Below are 18950 nucleotides of genomic sequence, written 5' to 3'. Positions count from 1 at the left end.
GCTCAGAGCACTCGAATTCAGTTACAGAGCTTTTGCAGCGTGACCACAGATGCAGACATCTGCTTATAAAAGGCTGCAGAGAATTAATGCAGCTAAACAAGACCCTTATGGCAGTATGTACCACGTCAAAATTTATCCTTTTTACTTTGAAAAATATCATAGAAAACTAGGCTGTTATGTGCAAAATGGACACCTTCTTGCCTGATCAAAGCTGGGCTTTTTTTTGCTTCCTTGCTTTTATAAACAGCTGAATTTTAAAAGTGGTTTTATTGTCACTGATGGTGAGAAGTCATCATGGAACTCCTGAAGTATCTTTAATTTTCTGTTGAAAGTATGAACAACAGGAAAAGAGTAGGAGGAATGAATAAAAAGCAAAGCTGAAGACAATGTTCACAGGAGCTTTCCTGCACTCGGGACCAAGTTGACTCAACTACCAGCAAAATATACTTTAAAAGGGTGTATCAAACAGTTACAGGGTGACAAAGGAGGCAGCATTAACAGCAGAAGGTCCATTCATCCACATTCCTCTCCATTTAGCGTTTAGTACATAATAAGGGAGAATATGACTCACTGAAAATTAGAAAATCTGTTTTCCTACGAAACTCCATTTCCCTTGTAGTTCTTGAAATTGGATTTTATGTGATGTACACCTACTGCATGTGAGGATGCAAATAAATTGAAAATATGTAAAAAACTGTGCAAAGCATTTAGGGTATTTATATATCCATATGGATAGACACACTTTTGAACTTGCTCATCAAATAAGAACTTTATCCTGGCATTTAAACACTGCTCATTTTGCTGTCCAAGTTCAGAGTTCTGCACACAAAAGCACAGATGGCCCACACTACCTACTGCTCTCTAGAATTCTTCATCCACTGAAGGGATTGTTCTCAGTACTGTACTAACAAGAGCTCCACTTGTTGGTTCAGAACACACCAGGAAACATCTGTTCAATTTTTAGAGGTCCATGTGCAGGCATTCGTTTTTGTAAGCGTGTACCCTATGACTTCACAGCACCTGACATTTTCAAATTTATTTAAAAAAAAAAAAAAAAGAAGAAAAAAAGAAGGCATTATTAGAGGTTAATAGAATCTTTTAGGCAGAACTTAAGAGCTGGAAGTTCTCTAAGGGGCCCAAGCAAGTAATCAACCATGGTCCCTCCAAGTCAATGAGGAAACAGGACCTTGAAATGAAGGTAAAGAAGCACCAAAACAAATTTCCTATGTACAGCCCTACTGTTACTTTCTTGATGTTTGGGGACGGTTTCTTTGGTAACGTATTTCCTACCACTTAAAGCATGAAGTAGGATGTCAAGTCCTGCTGGAGACAGAACTCCGAGCTCAAGTTAAATTATACCTCTTAGAAAACAGCATAGAAAATCGCTATTTAACTTCAGAATGCCTGTACTATGCTTTGTGTTTCTCTTGGCGTTATTCCAGGTCTGCTAAGGTGGGGAGATGAGCATCCAAACCCTGCAACTCCCCCACAGCACTGCTTGTTTACAGACCTAAGTTTTGGCACAATAAATAATGGTGTACATTTTGCATGACTTTCATACAAAAAACATTGTTCTCCTTTCAGCTGCAACCCCAAATTAAGAAACTGGTTTCAAGCAGAAAGAGAAAGCAATGTCACTGCATGAATTGCTGCTTGGATAAAAGTCTCATCTTTATCCTGTTTTCAACCACAACTCTTTACTGACAGAGAAATGAAAACAAAAATAAATTGATTTCTAGTTACAGTGCTTTGCTTATGCTGTTCAAAAGAAACAGTATTTTAAAAATATTTTAAATTCAAAGGTAAAATTGTGATTGGAGACACATTTTAAAGCTTGTTGTTTGTTTCTCCTAAGATTTGTCCTGTAGACAAATTTAGTTCTTAGATTACCACCCTTGGCAACAAGAGCTATGCACAGCTATGACACGGAAATGATTTTCCTGAGACGCCTACAGTGAGCACTGTCTTCTACCGCTACACACGTCCACCTGCTCTGAAAACAGAGTCCCGATTTTGAATGTTGTAGAACAGGACAGAATATACATTCTAAAGACTGTCAAATATATACAGCACCTAGGTAATTTTACAACAGTCTGCTGTTTGTATGCTCTCCATGGCTGAGATACCAAGTTATTCAGACATTTCACTGTCCATTCACTTTTATATTTAACAATTCAAAGAGCCAAGGTACAGGAGTAAAAAAAAAAAAAAAAAAAAAATCCCCTCTTGCCAACTTTATTTCAATCTCATCTCTTGCTTTTATACATGACAGCCAGCAAAAGAGTCAGCAAGTACTGAAATCCTTAGTAAAATACCGTTTATTCCATCCCTCCACAGCCAACAGGTATTGAAACAAAGCTTAGTTTCAGGAGAGAAAAAGGGAAGTCTGCAAGTGTTCTTTGGTATTTATGCTGATGTGCTTTTTTTAGTCTAGATGTAGAATTGTATTCTAATCCCTTCATAAACTCATACTGTATGCTCCATTTGCTATGACTCAGAGCAGCCCTGAGGAGAGGGACTTGGGGGTGTTGGTGGATGAGAAGCTGGACAAGAGCTGGCAATGTGCGCTGGCAGCCCAGAAAGCCAACCACATTCTAGGCTGTATCAGAAACAGTGTGGCCAGCAGGGCGAGGGAGGTGATTCTGCCCCTCTGCTCTGCTCTGGTGAGACCCCACTTGCAGTGCTGCATCCAGCTCCAGAGCCCTCAGCACAGGAAGGACACGGACCTGTTGGAGAAGGTCCAGCAGAGGGCCACAAAGATGACCAGAGGGCTGGAGCACCTCTCCTATGAGGACAGGCTAAAAGAGTTGGGGTTGTTCAGCCTGGAGAAGGGAAGGCTCCGGGGAGACCTTATAGTGGCCTTCCAATATCTCAAGGGGGTCTACAGGAGAGAGGAGGAGGGACTCTTTATCAGAGAGTGGAGCGAGAGGATGAGAGGTAATGGCTTTAAACTGAAAGAGGGGAGAAATATTTAGATTAGATTATCAGGAAGAAATTCTTTACTGTGAGGGCGGTGAGACACTGGAACAGGTTGCCCGAAGAAGTTGTGGATGCCTCATCCCTGGAGGTGTTCAAGACCAGGCTGGATGGGGCTTTGAGCAACCTGGTCTAGTGGGAGGTGTCCCTGCCCACAGCAGGAGGGTTGGAACTCGATGATCTTTAAGGTCTCTTCCAACTCTAACCATTCTATGTTTCATTAGGAACAGTGCTGAACTTAACATGTGCTATCCAGTAGATCCAGTCTAAACCAAACACTTGAAAAATGAACACACACAGTGGACTGAGAACATATCTATTTGGACAGTCAGTGCATGGCAGGAGAGGTTGTAAGCAAAGGGCAATAGCTCTTTTACCCTAAATCCCCACGGAGACACTCCAACTAGAATAAATACAGTCATGGGAGCAAGAGCAGAAACAGCTATTACCCTTCATGTTTACACCCCCATTTACTGTGCATCAAATTTCTTTGTTGAATGGAACATATGATCTAGCATTAAAAAAAAAAAAGAATCTATATAAAAGTTAAATATTTGATTACAGTAGCAAGTCACCACTTCATAATGGGGAAATAACTTGTCTCTTGGAATCATTATTGATCTGAATTCTCTTTTTTTCCTTGTGCGTTGGATACTGGTAATTCAAGACTAGCCCATAATAGGGGCTCTGCTTTTCTCATAGTCAGCTCAATCTTTGTAGCCGTCATGTTCACATAACTCCTCTTTACATCGATTACCTAGAACAGAAAACATATTTCACACTTCAATTTGAGAAACAGACTGCTAGGCATTTGGGAATCAAGTTAGGATGAGTACCTTATCACTAAAATTTAGTAGATGTTTAGGTAGATGGAGTTCCCTCTGTTATCTGGAAAAGTCAACCCTCTCCCAAGCTATGAAGATATGCCTGTGCACATGTAACATATAAGTTGGTCTAACACATATATAAGCATGCAATTATATATCATCAAGTGTTTTCTGCAACATCACTATCATTGTGTTGGAATCTTAGGACAGAAAGGACCTCAGGAGGCCACCTTCTCCTCAAAGCAGTGTCAGCTATGGTATTGTACCTGATCACTTGGGGCATTAGACTCAGATTTAAATGTAGGTTACTGAATGACATGCAACTGAATTTCTTTCAATAAGCAGAGTAACAAGGAAAAACTGTTTTGAAACACAGGAAGCTGAGGGTTTGTGTTGTGGTTTTGTTTTTTTAAGTAGAAAAATTACTCTTATACTTACTCCCCATAATTTCACACTGCGATGAAATTCCTTTTCGCCTTCAAATACAATATGGATATTTAACTTAACAGGAAAAACAACAGAAAATTTTGTCAGGTTAATAAAACATTTGACACCTCACGTACATTTAAGCAAAATATATCACATTAGGACTCAGATCCTACAATGAGTAAAATGATCAAATTGTGCCTCGGACATAGAAGTGAAAATCTATTCTAATAGATTCTGATAGTATCATAGTCGTTAGTGGCCATACATAGAAGCTGTATCATTTTCGCTACAAGCATGATTAAGAAATCAGAGAAGCATTTTAATGCTTATTTAATATTAGTAGCTGTGAAACTGCATACCGTGACAAACGATATTAAATTACATTAAGCCAAATACAATTAAATTACGTATCTATAATTATTTACACACAGTGATGCAAAACCATCACACTTTTTTGACATATTTTATTGCAGCTTTAAAAAAAAAAAAAAACAACCAAAGTACAGTTGTCCAAACAGAAGGGGAAAAAACTGCTCTATATACACTTGAACAAACGCAAAAGCCAAGAAAAAGCTATTACTCCAAAGAGATTCTTTTGCTAACTCTGCCTTGGAAATAAAGCAGAAGCTAGATTTTCATAACTGCAAACTGTTGTAAGCATAAAAAAAAAAAAGACATCTTAAGGTAGATGCTCACCATTGTGCTATTTGCTTCTACGTAGCTCAGATCAGGAACAGAGTTTTTAGCATATACAGAAATAGTCACTTCTCCTCCAGTCTGGTGCCAATCATGCCTGCACGGAACTACTTTCTTTCCCTATGTAAGGAAAAAAATACGGAAAAAAAGACTTAAGATTGCATTCAGAAGTATTTTTACAAGATTAATCAGGTTAAAAGCCTAGGACTATTTTAATAGCCAATAAAGAACTATATTTCATATTTACAGGAGACTGCAAGACTCCACTTACACCTTTTTTTTAAAAAGTATTTCAGCTACTGGTCCCTGGTAAACATTAGAAAAAGGCTTATGACAGAGACTATAGTAAGAAATTCAGGCATTGTAATAGAAAACCAAAACAAAACAACTAAAACCCAAAAGCTACTTGTTAGATTAACTCCCTTTCCGAGACTACAGTTATCCAGCCCATAATAGAAAAGAACCGAACAAAGAAAAAGAAAGCCATGACTCCTAAGAAACTTTAATATTACTGCAAAAAGTTATTTAGTATTACCCTCTGTTCTCTGATACAGGAAAAATAAAGAATGAGAAACCTCAAAAGAACAACAAAAAGTAAAGTCAAAAAACCCCTGTTACTTAGAAACCCATTCTCTGAATGTACACATATTTAATATACACAGTTTCTAAACATCTGGGGAAATTATTTACAATACTACTCTCTTGCTTTAGGATTACAACTTCAGCGTTTCTTTTTAATCCCTCCTTTCTGTATTTGAAAATACTTCTCAAACACAAATTTCAAAGCAAGCAGCAATTCCATGACTTAAAGGACTTGTGAAGTAACTGTTATAGAATGAGGTATCAGAACTACACTTTCTATAAGATATCTTGATTTGCTTCTGTTAAGTGTTACTGATGTTTGCAGTATCAAACTCATTTTGTCTCAGCAACAGACAATATATTCGTAACAAGAACTTTGTGTTCACCTGTATCCAACATGTGAGCAGCTAATGTTTTTGAAGTGCTCAGTTCCATTATTAGATTCTTAGAGAACATTATAGAACATTTTTAAACCTTGAAGAAAAGTATTTTTCACCTTGTAATTCTGCAACATTGCAATAAAATACCTACAAACTAAACAGATTCTCGCTCTTTATTTGTTTATACTGGCAGCCAAACCAAAGCACTGAAGTAGATTTGGACTAGAAAAATATTCAGACATTTAAATTAGACAGAAAGAGACCGTTCCATCTCCACCCATGGAACCTCATTGACCTTCTCTACCCTGCCATGCCTACCTAAACAACTCTACTACTCTGAATGAAACTGGAAGCACTTGTCCAGCTGCTCTCTTCATGGTCTTTGGAGGAGGAAAGACTTCCAATAACTTTATTTTAAGGTAATATATATGGAATACCATAAACTTTTTAAACTAACAAAGCAGAAAAGACTGCTATTTTTTTTCTGAATTTGCCAAACTATAAAACAGTGATAATATATGTATCACTAAAAAGCAAGGTTGTACTCTATTACAAGTATACTTCTGCCACAGATTACTTTCACTGCCATTTCTCTGTAGTCATGCTGTACATAATATCCCCCATATTATTTCAGAGGTAGTGATCTGTAACAGCACGACTACAGTAATAACTCAATCAAGCTACTAACTACATTTCAGTATTGTAATTTCAGACTGGCCAGCTACAAAATGCAACGTTAACGCTACTTACCGCATCCTTTTTAGTCCATACATGTGTTCCTGTTGTGCAGCCTTCTTGAGCTAAAAATGTATTGAAGTCAGATGTTTTTCTTTTACAACAGCTCCAATACTTCATCCTTGAAAGTTCACAAAGTAATTAACAAACAATATTTAGGACACTATTTACTGTGAGTACTTAAGATCCTTCCTCTGTGCTACATCACTGTTAATTTAGTACACCCTCTTCAAGCATTGCCGTTTTTGACTGATGAAGAAATACAGAATGAAAACAAGGCAACATCTACAAAGAAAGCAGGAACACACAATAGACGAATTAAAAAAAAAAAAAAAGAATTAAAAGTTAACTGCGTAATACTAACCCTTCATGGAATATAGGTACACCAGAATGGTATATACATACTTCTTCTGCGCTGTGTGGTCCTTCGTACGTCTAGTAAAAGGAAGCGTTTAAAGTGTATTATTGTTACAGGATGTTGTCCAAAGGAAAAAGCAAACCAAAACACAACCCACAACAGAAACATTGAACAAAGTGCTACAAAGCTTTTGTAAATAATCTAAATCTAATGACTTGCCCTAATTTTCAAAATAACCATCCAGCCTTCATCCACAAGAGGCTCCCTGGCCCTCCTTCTAAGAAGCTATACTTTGTATTAGTTGAACGAACGGCGTACATCAATGGTGACATCATCCATGCTCATAAAGGTCACTTTTGATCCTCAGAGATATCTTTAAAAATACTCTGAATATTCAGAGAAAACAAGTACCTACTTAACTGTCAAATTAATTAAATTTATCATTCATAACAGACGTGGATTCTCAAAGGGAAGTAAATTAAGCAATATACAATGCTGCTACTGAATATCATCAGTTCTTCCTAACGCAAACAAGAGACTGCTATAAAAGTTTCCCTCCCACCAGAGTCTCAGCAGAAAATGCAAAATCTGTCAGATGTCCTGTGAAATACCTGCTTTAATTCTACTGTCCTGTTCTGTACAACACAAGGGTGTCAGTGTAAAAAACTTTCAGTTTAAGTGACCATGTAATACATAGATTAATTTTGGTGCTTGAATTGTTAAAACATTTTCTTTGTGGATCGTTCCAGCAGGAAGTGTTAATTGATAAGATCTGCAGATGCTTCTGACCTATACACAGATTATCAAAAGCAATTCAAGTGTTATCAGTAAGCCACCTCTCACCAATACTTTTAACATATGAAGTTGATACACATCAGTATCATGGGTTTGGCAAGCTTACTAATTAGAAGACAGGCTTAAAAAAAAAAAGTAATCTTAGATTTGCTACCTCCACAGTACAAAACAGCCCACATTTCTTCATACTGAAGCGTGTTATCAAACATGCATTCATTAAGTCTGATGGACTTTGTGCCACTTCCAACTCAATTTGTAGCACACAAAAAAACACCCAAGAAAGGAAAACAAAACTGCACACAATAGTTTAGGAGCTGGGTTTAAGAGTGGAATGGAACCACTTACTTTTGAACAGCCTGCATTTTTACATGCCGTCCCAATCTTGATTTCATCACTGTCTTCCTCTGTAAACAATAATATTATAGAAAATAGCAACTGAATTGTATAATGTACTAAATATTTTGCTTTTATTGAAAATTAAAATGCGTTAAGGAGTATATTAGAAAAAAAAAACAAACCCTCTCAAGCTATTTTCTCCCTAGTGCTGAAGTCTGCCAGAAAGGTACAGAGAAACAGAAACTATGCAAACATTCCAAAAGCTGTATTTCCTACGCATCAGATTCTAGGTTCTATACCTTTATACTGTTTTTTAAGCGTGTCAAAAAAAAAAACAAAACACCAAACCCATTGATGAAAAGGATTATTACAATCATACAGGAAGAGAACAATCACTCATCTTGTTTGGTTTTGTAAAACTAAGAAGGTAGAAGGCTCCAAACTGCTGTCTATAAATAAACACAAGGAAAGAATTTGGATACCAAATAGAAAGAAGAGATAAATGACAATTTTGGCACCAGAACAAGAGAGTTTAAAATAGCCGCAGATGTAGTTTGAAATTAGAAAGTATTTCTTAAGGAGCAGCCTAGTTGTGGAAACAAATTCCAAATAAACTGTGCGAAAAAAAAAAAAAAGGCGGAAAAAAGGATGAGCGAGAATCAACTAGACTTCAGAGGAACCTCACCAATTTATTAAAGGCTTTATATGACATTGTGTTTGCAATAACACAGGAGTAGGGTTCATTTTTCTGAGAAACTTTCAGTCATGTACTCAGAAATGGATGTTCCCATCATGTCCATTCTAACCCGTAAATCTTAAAAAACCATTTTAATGGCAACATATTGCTCCTAACACTCAAGTCTCCACATTTTAAACTTTGGTTACCACTCCCTAGACCAGAAGTATTTCCCAGGTTATTAAGAACAAGAACATAATTACATGGAATAATCACTTCAGAAACAACAACAAAAAAAATAGCATTTCATTCATTTGTGACACAATTAGTGTCATATACCTACTTAACCTCCCTATACCCTTACCTTTTTTCTCTTCATTTTCTGATGACAGCTTCAGTTTATCTAGTGCTTGCTTCAAGGAAGCTGACACTTTCAGCTGCAAATTTGTCATTGGCTCATCTGGGCTGAAAAAACATCCATGAATTCATGTCAGCATCATGAAAAATAATTTACAAAAGACAACAAAGTAGCAACTTCTAATCTTGCTATAAGGCTCTTCCTTTCCAACCTCCCTTACAACAACAAACAAACGAACTAGATTCAGAAATGCCAATTCTTACTGTTTATGGAAAAACAGACTCGAAATTTAGGAGGCAGTCTTGGATTTCAACAGAAAATCCTAAACGTTCTACAACAATAAAAATAAACCAGAGAGATTAAGGAATATAAAAGCAAGCACGCTACAACTATTTTTATGACTGTTTAAAACACTAAGCACAACTGCTAGTGGCATTTTTAGCTACGAGGCTTTAGACCGCAATTTTTATTTCCTGTGAAGCTAAACGCTGAGAGATCCAGTACTACCTTGTCCTAACCAGAATTCTTTTATCTCATGTTGAAGCGTAAGATAACATCACCTCTGCCACCAAACACAAGCTCTCTTAAAGGTTATTTGGGAATTTTTACACTAGATGAGATGTGTAACACTGAATAACCTAACGAGCTTTAACGTGGCCAACTGACCAGAAATCTGGCAAAGCTTAATTTGTATACTGTACCTTGGCCTTTTAATTGTTTCCAATGGTTTTGGTGCCTGAATTATGTGTTCTTGAAATCTGGGTTTCAGTTCAGCCAGCTCCTTCCGTTCAGAGGTAGTTTTGACTTCTGGTTTAACAGGCTCAGGAGGTTTCTCACTGTTATGGGGACCCTTTGTACAGCCCTGTTGTGGAAAGCATATGTTTATATACATGCAGTGTAGTTCGTGAGCACAATTAAAAATTACCAAAATCTGCAACAGGTTTTCTTGATTTATTCCTTCAGCCCCATCTTCTCCTTTACCCCATTCTAAACATTGACTGCAAAGGAAATCCTCCAATGTGGAAAATTATCTTCATTTGAACATATGTTAAAGAAAAACGCACACTTTCCATAATGAAGAAAAGTAACATGAAATACTGACCTTCCTTCATCATTAACAAGCGTCTATAGAGGTTTTGATAGAACTAATTGTAACCACTAAAGCTTGAAAAGAAGACTTGAACATTGCGTCAAGAAAAATAGTGCATGCAAGATTTCAGACAATTTTTACAAGTATGCAAATTTTAAACATGTAAGCATACAATCTAATATTAATCACTCATTTGACAAGTATAAAAATTTTAAATCATCATGAGTACCTACCACAATGCTCAAGAAGTCAGAAAAGTCTGTTGTCCTTCTCTTACAGCATGACCAACCCTATAAATATTTTGAAATAAAAACAAAACAAGCATGACTACCTTGCTTAGCAACAGCTTATAAAAAGCAGAAGACTAATTATATTCCTTCACAAGATGCAGCACATCATGATTAGAGATTCTTTTCTTCTCTTTTATGGATAATATTATCATCATTCGCATTTTTGAAAGCTAGAGAAACCTTTTACAGCTGCCATTTCTAGTTCACTCATGCTGCCTTAATCAGAAAGGTTGGTAAACACGTGGCAGTATTTCCATGACAAGTTAGGTGCCAACTCTGTATGCCAGAAAACAGAAATGTATTTCATCTCATAAAGTAATACAAAAGCAAACTAAACAAATACTATACCTGAGACTAGGTCACCTGTGGCAGAATGCACAGGCCCCCTTCCTAAAATTATGAGGATTTTTTTTTTGCCTTGAGTACTAGTCAAGTCTTTCAACTGCTTACTTCCCACCACAAAGCTGGATATCTGCAGTGCATAGCCAACTATCCAACTACATCAACCAAGAGCACTTTTTATTATATAAACCAGAAATCCAATTTTAGAGAAAATGACCTTGCCACTGTGAATAATGTATCTTACAGCCTGAAGAACCTTATTAAAGGCAAGAGTTTGACTAATAAATGTATCACCACTTTGAGAGCTTAAGCAGTACAACACAATGGGTTTTAGGTAGGTGGTTCTAAAATATCCTCAAAGTATTAACTATTTCCACAGTTGAGGAGACAAAAGGTTCACCTTGCCCACTTAGATCATCTAGAATTCATAGCAGGAAGAAAACTGCTCATTAAAAATTATGATAAATTTTTAATTAGGCCAAGAGACAGGATAAAGAGAAGGAAGAAAGTAGTACTTGTTTTAAGAACTGTGTGCATATAAAAGGGAGTAAACACAAGCTTTTGAGGTAACTGTATAATTTATGTCTTCATAATTAGGTACAAATTTTATGTACTGCGTTATGAGTACAACTATAATTTTGTACAAATTGCCATAGTTAAAGTAACTGTACTGTATCTGATCTAACGGCATCTGTCTCAATTTGCCAGTGTCACATGATGACTGATTCCAGTCACATACTGCAATATGAGCAATAGCTTACAGAAAACATGGTACCCAGCACACACGCACAAGCTTCTGTGAGCCCAAAAGACACCCCATTATGGGACAAGGTTGAAATGAACTGCCAGTAGAAGCAATTCTAAATATTAAGAAAAATGCTTGTCCCAAAGCTCGGTTAAATAGCAGGTTGGTGTCCTAAGAAAGGTCACTTAGGCTACATCTGTATCACTACAGTACACAGTGCCAGGCTCCACTTCTGGACATCAGATTTCTGGCCAGACATTATTAAATTGTTAGAATGATTTCCAGTACTGCTTTGGCAGTTTTGTCTCAGATAATTCCCTGTAGGCACTTCAGATGCATCCAGTAGATCCTGAAGCAGGAAAACAGTTTAATGTAATGAATATGGACTAGGCATTTGGCCTGAGCACTGGAGACCACCCACAGGTGTATTTAATTCACTACTGAAGACAGCCCAAGAATCCTGGAGAGAGCTGCAACTCAAATTAGCACAACAACTTAAGTCTCCCAACTTAACCAACATACTCATTTGTCAGATCAAAAGAACATAATTATTTTTTACAGTGGGCAAATGTCACAACCACATTAGTTCACCAGCCATATAAGACCACAAGCAGCTGGTTTGAATTCCAAGCAGGTTAATTAACTGAACGAGTATGACCCTTCTCAATGCTTCCAAAGTCCTATTCCAAAGACCTAATTAAACTGTTGAGACACCTGAAATCAATCAACAGGAAACATGGGTCATACAGACTTGCATGGCATTTAGACCATAGGAATACAGTTTTTAATTTCTTCTTCAGATTTGAGTAAGTGTGCATTTCTAATTTCATGGCGTTGCTAAAACATGAAAGGATGGACATCAGTCTCTACAAGTGGAAGACTTGGAATCAAAAAGGAAAACAAACATACTGTTTTACATATATGGAAAAAAAGATGAGACTTAAAAAGTCAGTTGCATACTTACTTTGAGAGCATCATGAAAGACTGGCACACCTGGATGGTATGTGCATGAATCTAGAAGAAAAACGACTGCTATTAATATTCAGGCATACCAAGAATCGTTATTCATCCAATCACAAATCCAGCAGAAATTTCACACTTGCAATTCACATATGCCATGAGCTGTTCCACTTCCCCAAGTACACAGAATCATGAAGGAAAATACAGATTCCACAGAACAAGCTTTCTGAGTGCATATATTGTATCTAAGTAATCCAGATTTTTTAATTCTGTATTATACAACACAAACCAGGCATCTAAGACAAGTTTCTACTGCATACGGAGCAAGTAAATTTTCTATGGACCATCCCTTGCCTTCACCAATAATTAGTCCTTAATGGTAATTCAGCAGAAGTGAAAAAAATGGCTGTATGGCCACTGGACAGACATTAAAATACTGGTTTACAGCACCAAAGGCATCTATTTGCACCTGATCAAGGCTTTCTATCTAGAAGCACTCTGTTAAAAAATTATCTTAACACAAACCTTGAGTTCATTATTTTATCAGTGATAATCAGCTGCTGCTTTTTTCACTTTGTGGTATCCTAGGTCACTTAAGGACTTGAACCCAAAGGGCAGACTACCACACACACAACTTAGAAATGTCAATACTATTAATTATTAATAGGTTCTGTACAAACGCTATACTGAAACATGACTTCCATTACCTGGCTGTTTATATTCACAGATATTTATCAACACTACAGCTTTTTATGTGGCAACTGCTCCTTTTTTACTGAACAGATGCATTTTTTTCCAAGTGTAATACAATTGCTCTGACTATGGAACTTCTCTTTGACATATACTGCATAGATAATATTTTAATGACCTGACTCTAAAAGCAATGGGAAACACTAGCTATCTTTTAGGCTTTAAAGCAAAATTTTTGTTGCTGTTAAGTGACACAAACAGTAATAAATTTTATAATAAGCCTCTGTAAAACATAAGACTGAAAAATATCACAATTCATATAATAAGAAGCAAAGGAGAAAACTGATAAATAACTTAATTAGTCATCTGCCTACAGATATTAAATGGGCTTAAAGACAAGTAACTGCTGTTTCCATTTTTTAAATATGTAGATTTTTAAGAAATCTTGCTTAGTATCATTTTCTTTTGTTTTACATGTAGCACCTAAGTCTACGGCACTAATACAGTCTGATAGACGTGTTGCTTTAAGATGGCAGTTCCCACTTTAACTCAAAAGGCACAAATTTTGGGACATTAGGCATTCAGCTGGACTTACATGTTCATGAACTTCTACCAATTCCTTCAGCTTCAGAATGAAAAGCTAATGCTTTTGTAAATGTAAACCTCACAGGAAAATAAAAAAAAAAAAAAGTGGTAATTTTGTACAAATAGCCCAGGACTTCACTGCTAAATCAAATTAAAGTAAAAATAAAGGTAATTCTTTTCTGAAAGTATGAAAGTATGTCATCATAAGCATCACAGCAGTAAAACTAAGCTCTGTTTGCAGCAAAGAACATTTCTGAATCAGAAGACTAATACTTCTAATCCCCCACAAGCATGTGGGTTTAAATGAGAGAGGTGCTGTTAGTCAGCGTAACGTTTTTAGAGACCAAAACCATCTTATGATCAATTAACTCAGGGATGGCTATCCTCCAGCTCACAAATCAGACACAGACAAGCGTCTATTTGTCCATCTGGCCAAGTCCAATCCCTTCTCCTTGCTTCCTGAAGCCCCCTCTGCAGGAGGTACATCATGGAGCAAGTGAAAGCCTACTCTGCTGGAATCTCATGAGGGCAACACACAACAGACAATACTGAGACAAGGTTGCAGAACCTCAAAAAGAGGCAGTAGGACTTATCCCCTAAGGAGTCTGACCACTCTGCATACCAGAGAACAGTAAAATGTCACTCATTTTCACTCATACTGAGCCCAACAACATTTATATGATTGAAGTTTATATCCATAAAAATATCCCATCTCAGACTACACGGGAAAAAAAAAAACAGGAATTTAGCATACATCAATAGTCACCTTAGCAGTTAGAAGCACGTTTCTGATTTGGCAGAGTTCAACTTCTGGCCCTTAGCTGCTATTCTACGTTTTTCACTGAAAAAAACCCAAGTCACCTCTCCATTGCTTTAACACCTTTCCTTAACAAGGACAAACTTCCAGTTTTACAAAACAAGGCTTTTCTCTCACCCTCAGATCATTTTTGGAGATAAGAGTATCACAAGTTTTCAGGTTGTTTGGCAGTTTCTTTTTTTAATGCTGATTTCATACCCAAACCAATCCCACTATCACAACGCACACACTGCTGTCACCTTACTGCTACCATCCTTGCATAGTCACTGAAGCACTTTATTAGTCTTTTTGTTAAATGTCAAAGTATCAAATGGCACAGGTCATTCAAACTTAGAGGTATTTACAATAAAATCCTGTTGAATTCTTCAGGATTAAATAAGACATTTGTCTGTATACAACTTGCAAACTGACCTGCTATCTCGTGGAAACACTCTAAGACTTTGCAAGCTACGCTTGATAGCCCCAAAGCAAGAGAAGTTCATTAAACCTGATGAAGTTAATTCAGCACCCTGGGGAAGCCGATGCCTTCAAATGGTTGCTGAAGCTAGGAAGACAATTTCATTGAACTCCTCCCAGTGTTGGAGAAAAAAACAGAGAAACAGGACAAACGTGGTATAGCAAGAGCTTATAATCAGTTCAGGGAGAAAAGAAAGGCTCAGCCTGAGAAGCAGAAAGCCGCAGGGAAGACAGAGGATCAGAGGGTGCACTTTACAGGAACAGAATTTGAACTGTGGGGACCAGACAAGGTTAAAGAAAGCTGACTTTGGGCAGACAGATTTAAAAAGTCAAGGCTACCATTTCTTGCAACTCCATCTCTCACTCACTCCACCTCAGAAATACATAAAATAAGTTTTCATCAGGTCTGTGATCATGTTTATCCTGCAGATACAACAACACTACGTTTGATCTAAGGAAAAAGGGTATAAAAAAGCACAAAAAAAGTACATGCTTCTATTCTGGCAATGGACCAAATTAAACAGCATTAAGAAAGATCCAAGTTATAGCCTAAACCAAAAAATGTTGCAGTACAATGAAGAAACTGAGACAAACACGTACAGCATATACACTTTCCATCTGTTTGTACACACCACCTTTACAACTGCCACTAAGCAGCGCTGCTTTCAAACCTAAACCAAACTCTGAATGTACTACCTCATACCACTGTTTTAGCAGCAATATTTGACCTGGCCTTGAAATGGATTAGAAATGGTCATGTGGTCATGCACAGATTAAAAAAAAATTTTAAAAAAATTAAAACCCACTACCACTTTTGAAGTTAAGTTCTACCTTCCCTGTCAGATGCTGCACAAGTCTTTAACACCATGAATTCACTAGTAGTTAACATATCTAAAATGCACGTGAAATTTGTACCTTGCCAGGCATGCAACGGATGAATTCGTAACTGTGCACTCAGTCACAACTGTGTAGACATACCTTTAATGCCTTCCCTCAGGCTGTTTTTTCTGCCTCTCTTTAAGAGGCATACAGTCCTTCATGTCAGCTTGTTGCCACTTGCTCATTTTTTGGAAACAATGACAGTTTCTACAGAAAATACATGCATGTATTATTTCAGCCATCAGATTCTGAAGTGAAGATTAATGGTCTCTTACATCAATCACCACTATGGGAATATCTATACTGCAGGCTGAATGTAGAGAAAAAATCCTGAAAGATCCAAAACCTTAAGAAGGCCTTATTTTCTACCCATTTTCATTTAAGAAAACTTCCTAATAATACATTTTTCCTAATAATATATTTATCCTAAGATTAACTATTAGATTATGTCAATGCAAAAGTTATTAAAAGGATAAGTATTTTGGTGTTTGTTTAGCACAGGTACTAGCTTTAGTCCCTACAATATTTTAGCGGTAAATCCAAACACAGTTCTGAAACACAAACAAACATTTGAATTTGACAGCCATACACAGGTAAACAGGGATTTAGATGCCTAAGGAGTAATCATCCCATTGAAGTTCAGGGATGCTGAAAGTTATAATCACTTTACTTCTGCAGAAAATGTCAAACTTTGTTTTCTACAGTGGTCTGTGGATAACCATGTTTACTTTAGAACTCCTTAGTCTAGGACACAGTAATTCCAGTAAGCGTTCCAGTCATGTACCAAAACAAACTTCACCTCAAGCAGATGTTTTCCCCAATCCAGGCACCACACAGTTAGCATAGGGCCATGCCAACCAGACTGAGTCTACTACAACTTGATCACAAGCATAGGAACACATGGTGAAGAACTGTTACTTTAATAGTGACTGCAGATCATGAAGCCCCAATGAGAATTTTTAGTATAAAAGCTCCTTTCTGCTTTGTCTTTTGGGGCAAAGGGGCACAAAGGATGGTGGTGCAAGAGATCACTAAATGGAAGTGTGCCTGGTTTTGCTGTTACTAACATTATTGAGTCTTACTGAAAATACCGTCCCTCTCTTTGGAAATACTTAGCTCAGAAAACTAAACACATTTTACACCGTGGTTCTTAACCACAGAATGTGCACATGCTAGAACACGTTAGCCTAATTCTAATCCTGTGGGTCACTAAAAATTAAGCTAATGCAAAGATGCCATTCTAGAAATTCAGCCAGCAGAGTTACTTTACAAACCAGCTGAGGGCAAGCCTGCCGAGAACTCAAATCACCCTTTGGCAGCCTCTGTGGAACTATAAAACCTAAAACGATAGCATTTTAAAGAGGCATCTCCAGGTACTGGATTCCCACTAGACAGAGGGGGACCACTACGTGAGCTCATAGCACTTGGCAAAGCAGACATACATGTATAAAACATATTTTAATTAAATACTGCTGCAAGTCTACACGCTATAATTAAGAAAACCAAAACAGTAGTTGATAAGATAACTACCATGTATGCAACACCCACCGAGGCCCTCAAAAGAAGAACGTCTGTTTCTCAAGGCCTCTAGCTTCGACCTTTAGGATATATCACAGTAAGGTACAGAACTACATCTTATTGCCTTCCTTCCCCCCCCCCCCCCCATAATGCCGTGAATAACTTTATTATTACAAAAGACCCTTCCAGCCGGGCACCTCCGCAGTAAAGGAACAACTCCAGTGATCTGAAAGGTCCCTTCCAACCTAGACAATTCTATGACTCCATGCACCCCGGGCCCGGGCAGCTTTCGCTGTCCAGCCGCACCAAGCCCGCAGCATCGCGTTACCCGCCTGGGCCACCCCGACCACCACAGAAAGGCACCACATAAAAACACGAGTTTCCCCGGGGAGAAGCGAACCAGGACCCGCGGTAGCGGGAGGGACGGGCGGAAGGACGGTCAGCCAGGCCAGGGCTTTCCCTGTCCCTCGGTGCTGACCCTCCCCAGCGGCCCGTGTGACAGCCCCGCACCGCGGCTGAAGCAGCCGGGGAGGGCAGAGAGGGAGGCCGGGAGCCTCAGCTCGCCCCTCGCACCTCCCCTGCAGACCCCTCGTAACTCCCCCCAGAGACCCTCTCTCACACCCTTTCCCCCCTCACACCCTTACCCTCCGTGTTGGTTTCGGGGTCGAAGCGCTGGCCGCAGCCCCGGTTGTAGCAGAGCAGCGACATGGCGACGGAGAGGCCCGGGCGGCTCTTTCCGCCCCGGCGCTGAGGAGAGAGCGGAGCCCGGCGGGGCGGGGGAAGCGGCAGCCCGAAAGCGCTGCGTCTCCCTCGGCGGAAAGAGCCGTCCGGAGCCTTCCGGAATCTTCACGAAGCTTCGGAGGAAGGGGAGAGCGGGCAGCCGGGGCTGCGCAGGCGCCGGGAAGCCGTTGCCTGAGCGAGAGGAGGAGGAGGAGGAAGAGGAAGGCGACGGGCGGCCGGACGCTGAGGGGCGCACGCGCAGGGCGAGGCGGGTGCGGGGGGGAGGGAGCCGGAGGGTCGCGGGGCGCATGCGCAGCGCGGCGCGGAGGACGTGGGACGGTCCTGGGTACGGCGGGGGTTCGCGTCCCGGGGCGAGTCTGTGGCCTCCCCGCCTACAGGCAAGGCTGGCGGCGGGGTGAAATGTCCCTGGAAAGCTCTCCGGCTGCAGCAGAAGGAGGCGGGTTGTCGCCAGCCCCCAGCGGTGCTTCCCGTCCCCGAGGTCATGTCGCATCGGGCCGGTCCCCTCAGGGCCCCGTCCGGCGGCTGGGCCCGGGAGGCGCTGAGGGAGCCGGGCCACGGCCGGGCGGGCTGTGGGACCGCCGCGGAGCGGCTCTGATCTCTGGTCTAGAGTCATCAGGAGCCGGCGAGCACCGCGGCCTGTTGGGGGGTGCTCAGCCTCTGGCGAGTTTTAAACTTTTTTCAAGAATGTG

General features: G+C 39.3%; 1 protein-coding gene across 3 annotated transcripts; it reads right to left on the bottom strand.

Annotated features, from left to right (window-relative positions):
• Positions 1-2220: 2220 nt before the first annotated feature.
• Positions 2221-18449, bottom strand: CHORDC1 (cysteine and histidine rich domain containing 1). 3 transcript variants are annotated; one of them, XM_074146161.1, is made up of 11 exons: positions 18165-18449; positions 12580-12629; positions 10472-10528; positions 9850-10010; positions 9149-9255; positions 8124-8182; positions 6990-7060; positions 6641-6746; positions 4929-5048; positions 4242-4304; positions 2221-3733 (listed from the first exon to the last, which is right to left on the bottom strand). In XM_074146161.1, exons 1-11 carry the CDS (start codon positions 18226-18228, stop codon positions 3590-3592), a joined length of 1002 nt encoding a protein of 333 aa, XP_074002262.1. In that variant the 5' UTR covers positions 18229-18449; the 3' UTR covers positions 2221-3589. The 3 variants fall into 3 exon arrangements, with proteins under 3 accessions (XP_074002262.1, XP_074002271.1, XP_074002280.1); XM_074146170.1 differs by having other exon boundaries at positions 9155-9255; XM_074146179.1 differs by lacking the exon at positions 10472-10528 and having other exon boundaries at positions 18165-18228.
• Between the last annotated feature and the right edge of the window lie 501 nt (positions 18450-18950).

The sequence above is a fragment of the Numenius arquata genome, chromosome 1 (genome assembly GCF_964106895.1).
Source record: "Numenius arquata chromosome 1, bNumArq3.hap1.1, whole genome shotgun sequence".
Classification (NCBI taxonomy): domain Eukaryota; kingdom Metazoa; phylum Chordata; class Aves; order Charadriiformes; family Scolopacidae; genus Numenius; species Numenius arquata.
This window is presented reverse-complemented; position numbering and strand designations above follow the sequence as displayed.